The 5,776-nt window shown below is 33.5% G+C and overlaps 1 protein-coding gene across 39 annotated transcripts in view; it reads right to left on the bottom strand.

The window, feature by feature from the left end:
* Positions 1 to 1,943, bottom strand: part of LOC308686291 (thyroglobulin-like) — a 41,879-nt gene extending 39,936 nt beyond the window's left edge. For 20 of the 39 annotated variants that reach the window (XM_081394680.1, XM_081394685.1, XM_081394674.1 and 17 more), the window contains exon 1: positions 1,702 to 1,840. In XM_081394680.1, coding sequence (XP_081250806.1) covers positions 1,702 to 1,828 — 127 coding nt within the window. In that variant the 5' untranslated portion in view covers positions 1,829 to 1,840. Of the gene's footprint in view, positions 1 to 1,701 lie in introns of all 39 variants that reach the window. The other 19 variants (XM_081394657.1, XM_081394662.1, XM_081394660.1 and 16 more) reach the window with 6 other exon arrangements.
* Positions 1,944 to 5,776: the final 3,833 nt, after the last annotated feature.

Genomic DNA, 5,776 nt, shown 5'->3' with positions numbered 1-5,776 from the left:
AAACCTGTCTTACACAATTTAAATCAATGTATTGTTTTATGTGAACGATAAAGCAATCGTTTATGTGAACGATTATTCACATAATTTTGAAGCCAGAACTCGAAGCGACAACATCCATTAGTCAAAAGTCTTGTGGACACATATTTAGTATGAGTTTTGTGGTCTTATTTCAGCAACTTTCATTTAAATTTTTTTCAATAACCACGCATAAACATTATTCTCTTAAAAATACAAACATCTACATACATGTTGCTCACATATTATGGTAGCCCTGTTTGTGCTATATAGAGTGAATTTACACCTTTGCCATTAACATGTTTATAAATAACAAGTGTAATAATAATAAAGCGAGTTCACTTTCAGACTGTACTTTACGACACTGTGAGGAATAATACTATCTTGATAATAATCCTGGAAAATTTACCTCAGAAGTTCTGGAAGTTTAATTTCGAGGAGCAAAGGGATCCGGCTGAGGAATAGGTCAGTTCTATATCTGCTTTGTTCTAATCGCAAGTGCCTGTACACGCAAAAGACTGTTTTATGAATCGCGTTTCTGAGCGTGAATGAATGAACGCACAGATACGCGCTGTTGTGGAGCTACTACAGCTGGCACAAATACTGTTTAAAAATGAATCGCGTTTTTGTGTGTGAATGAATGAACAGCTTTTACCAAACTCTATTGCTATACTGAGATAAGTAAAAATCGACTACAAAATCGGATAGATTATAAAGTTTTTACTGTAAAATACTGCCACATCAAATAAGCTTATAATGTTGCCAATTTCTGCTCATATGAATTGAATTACGTATGATAAAATGTATACTTTAGTTTTTACAAAGCAAGATTACACTGGAAATATTGTTACAATTTTAAATTTTGTTGTAATTGTATAACCTTTTTAATAATAATAATATATATATATATATATATATATATATATATATATATATACACATACAAGGATAGATGTAAACACAATCTTAAAAGGTCAATATGATCCTTCTCTTTAAATAATTTTATTATGCTTTATTAGTGACACATTTGGGTAGAGAATATTTTCCAAATCTGAAAATACAGTATGAGAACAATTAACTGCACAATTACTAGAAATGTTTACCTTGGATATTATACAATTTGCAAGCACAATTTGTGGAAAAAACAACAACAACTGTGAACCAATTATATATATATAATATATATATATATATAATTGGCCGCATATTGCCTTTCCAAACAAAAAGTGTTTTACAAAATTTAAATCAATGTATTGTTTTATGTGAACGATTAGGCAGGATGATTTTCACATCATTTTGAAGGAAAAACTCTAGGCGACAAAATGCATTATTCATAAGTCTTATTGACACATTTAGTATGTGTTTTGTGGCCTTATTTCAGAAATTGTCATTTTTTGTTTTTTCAATAACCATGCATAAACATTTTTCTCTCTAAAATGCAAACATGTACATTCATGTTGCTCACATATTATGATAGCCCTGTTTGTGCTAAATAGAGTCTTATTATACCTTTGCCATTAATGTGTTTATAAGCAACTGAAAAAAGCACAAATGTAAGGGCATGTCAAAACATCAAGGACCCCAAAAACACCTTAGACCCCAGAGGGTTAAAATATGTATTATCTTAGAATACATTTGTTATGGCCTAATTAGTCAAAAGGCAGAGAAATCTTAGTAAATTCCTACCGTTATGACACAACGTGAGATGGAGAACTTGTCCGAGAAGCAGGGAGAGAAGGAGAGGCGCTGGTTTTGCTCCCATTCTTGTGGCTGACTGAGTCTGTAATACTGAAAAAAACTTGCAGCATCTCATTATATCTCTCACACACTCAGTTAGAAAAGCTCAGAGCTGCAGTTACTGGAGTCATCAAGTTAATATTGAACTACCAGAGTTCAAAGAGAACAAAGTGTCTGAACAAAAATAGCCTATCTCTTCTGTATCAGACCACTTATATCAACGTGGAACATTCTTTGCTTTCTGAGGAACATGAATCAGACATATTTAATGAAAACAAGATAACTTCATATCTCCAAAACTATGTGAATTCAACTGTGAGAACATATTATACAAATTATAATATTTATATTATAACAAAACTCAGAAAAAAAACAAAAACTAGATTCAATATTTTACACAGTGCTCCTCCATAATTTGTTATTTAAGAGTAGATGCATCTTTGTTACTAATCAAAAGAAATTGCTTTTGTAACAATGTAATCCTGGAGGCAAGTTGAAATGAACCCAAATGCAACTTTTATTAACAAAACAAACATTAAACAAAGGCTGGAAACTGGAAACAAAACCAGAACCTGGACAAACATGCAATATTAGACCAAGACACAGGTCAAACATGAGGGCTTAAATACACAAGACTAAGGACAAGACAAGGGCCACCTGTGAACAATAATCAGACGATTAACCAATGACAAGACACAAGACAGGAATCATGACAGCTTTCATCTTGAAATGATTACCCTCTTTATGTAGCTGAAGAGCTCCATTAGCTCTTATCTACTGGGTATCTACTGCTTATCGTTTTCTCTAATAATAATCATTATGTATTTATATGAAAAGTACGTACATGGTATTTTACTTTAACAGTTGACATGTGAAAGATGTGATAATTTGCAACGTAACAGATACAAGTATAAAATTTGATTTCCTCTTGCATCAGCTCATTTCCCAACACAGCTGTGTTTTGCTGATGCACTTGTGCAATGTCTGTATATAAACAGTGATGAAACAAGGTCCACTGCGCACAGGAGTCAATATTTACTGATAATCCATCTAAGAATCAAAGAACAACAAGACATAAATTCAACATAGCTTATACATTTATTTCACAACAGTTGTTTTTTCATTGGTGTGAGACATAATGTGAAGAGTTTATGTTTTAACCTGTTAAGCTGCAACCCCACTTTTGAAAAATCCCCAGAAATGACATACCCAAACTGAAACAGATACAGTTCATGAACCCTTTGCACTAAAAGCACAAGTATGATCTCATTTGAAAGCTGACACCTGGCAGTTTATTGTAAATGTAGAATTAATTATTGTCATAATGACAAAAATTGCTATAAAGAGCTTCAAAGTTTTGTAAAGTTATTAGAAACTAATTTTTATGAAACATGAAAATAAAATTGAAGTTGGCACTGTAGCAATCTAGAAATGCACTACAGCTAAAGCCATATGTCTAAACATTCTATGTTTAAAATCTGAAGATAATAAGTCCAAAACTCTGTATTTAGTTAAATGTTTTTCAAGACCATGTCAAATGACTTTATTTTGATTTGACGCTAAAATGCTACTGATGTTTATTGTCATCTTCTAACCATCTATCCAGTATTATTGTCTCTATTGTTTTGTGGTGCAAACGATCCCCATTCAGTCTCAGTCTCTCCTGCACACATTCACACCTCTCCAGCCTGGTTATGGCTCGAAATATGCATTTCTTTTGTCTGCATTATAACTAACGACTGGCTATTCACTGGCTATTCATAGGGTTTCAGTCCCTAATTTCTTTTCTCAAAGTTTACCTCACATTTTAAACTGTATCAAATGCATTTCTTGAATAAAGACACATTTCAGGTAGCATTCAAAAAATAATATAAGTATAACTTCTAGGTAGCAGGTGCACCTAGGGCTAGCTAGCATGTTAGCTTAGCACACCATCAATACACGACAATTTATGAGATTAAAACCATGTTTGTGCTCTAAACTTAATTTTTAACGCACGTTGAGTATTTTAAATAATCTTCTGTGATCTAATTTGGCTTCAGATAAAAAAATCAGACAGAAAATATACTATTGGATAGTGTTCTGCACAATGATGGTCTATATAGATTAGCATTACATTATAAATATAATCTATTATTATGAAAATACCTGGCATGGCTTGAAAAACACAGGTAACTCAAATATCAGTGCAATCATCTTTATTGTCTTCAAACCATCTTTATCTGCATGTTACAGCGCGATCTCTTGTTAGCTTTGTGTGTATCAGTGACGTCCTGGAATGTCACATGATCATGGCTCTTCTTCATGTTCCATATATGGACTATTATTGTGCATGTAGCGCCCTCAGGCTATTGGTATGAATTAAAAAACACAGTATCAGAATACCAAATGCTCATAAAGATTACATTGACGCATTTGGGTATAAATTCAATAAATATTATTCCTGTCTATAGAAATATGATGTAAATCTATGAGAATCTATCAATATTTCTCCAAATCTGCACATTTTTGAGCTAAAGCCCTGAAGGACGTTGTTTTGTGTATCGCTGTCATGACGACAGCACGGAGTTTTTTATGAATGAAAGCGGCTGACGCGCATAATTCATATTAAAGGTATCGACTCATTTTTTCATTTCATAACTCCTGACACAAATTAAGACATAACTGTCACTATGAGTTTCTCAGAATACAATAGTGGTCAAATACTGAAACTTGAGTATTATATCTTTTTAATTATGTATAGTTTGTCAAGGTATAACATTAAATTTGATAGTAATTTTGAATTAAATAAATAAATAAAGCTTCAGAGCGCGGGCGCACTGGCAACGGTTAACAGGTTAAAATGAAACACTTTAGTATCACAGCCCTGTCTCTATTTCTACAGTCTCTGCCACAGACCTTAGACCATCCTGACCTTGTAATATGTAACAACTATTAGCATCCTGTTCTGGAGCTACAATACAGTCACTACTGGCATCATTTTCCTGCACAACTATGCATTCAGCATTAGCTTCCTGTTCCTGAATCTCTATACACTTAGAAGGCTGTTGTTGCACTATTATACACTTGGTATAATCATCGGAGACAATAATCTCGATGAAATTCTCACTGAGCTCAATACGTGCAACCCCCTTCTCCGCTCCTTTTTCCAAAACAATTGTGCCATGGTGGTACACACCAAAGCCCAAAATGGCACCTTCTGGGTTTGACACCATAGCCAAGTCCTCTGAGGCTTGAACGTACACCACCATGAACAACGCCAAGGTGTTTTTGGGGTCCTTGAGATGTTCTGACATGCCCTGACATTGTGCTTTTTTCAGTTGCTTATAAACATATTAATGGAAAAGGTGTAATTACACTCTATTTAGCACAAACAGGGCTACCATAATATGTGAGCAACATGCATGTACATGTTTGCATTTTTGAGAGAATAATGTTTATGCATGGTTATTGAAAAAACTAAAGTTTCTGAAATAAGGCCACAAAACACATACTAAATATGAGTCAATAAGACTTTTGACTAATGGATGTTGTCGCCTAGAGTTTTTTCTTCAAAATGTTGTGAAAATCATCCTGCCTAATCATTCACATAACACAGTACATTGATTTAAATTTTGCAAAACACTTTCTGTTTGGAAGTGGGCGTCAACGATCCACTTTCTGAGTGGGCGTCAACGATCCAACACCATCATGCATATTTAGTGGTTCACACCTGAGGAGACAATGGGGCCCGCATACTTAATGAGCCATTCATTCAGGTGTGCCACAAGAAAGAATGCAAGAGCAACAGTTGGAAGCATCTAAATTTTTTTTTTTTTTTTTTTTTTACAAATTGTGCTTGCAAATTGGCCTATAATATCCAAGGAAAACATGTCTAGTAATTGTGCAGTTAATTCTCATACTGTATTTTTTAGTTTTGGAATATTTATCCTCTTCCCAAATTTGTCACTTTATAAAACACAATAAAAATTATTTAAAGAAAGGGCTTATATTTGCCTTTTAATAGTTTGTTTACATCTACCTT

The sequence above is a fragment of the Scardinius erythrophthalmus genome (assembly GCF_964197995.2).
Source record: "Scardinius erythrophthalmus genome assembly, contig: HAP1_SCAFFOLD_97, whole genome shotgun sequence".
Classification (NCBI taxonomy): domain Eukaryota; kingdom Metazoa; phylum Chordata; class Actinopteri; order Cypriniformes; family Leuciscidae; genus Scardinius; species Scardinius erythrophthalmus.
This window is presented reverse-complemented; position numbering and strand designations above follow the sequence as displayed.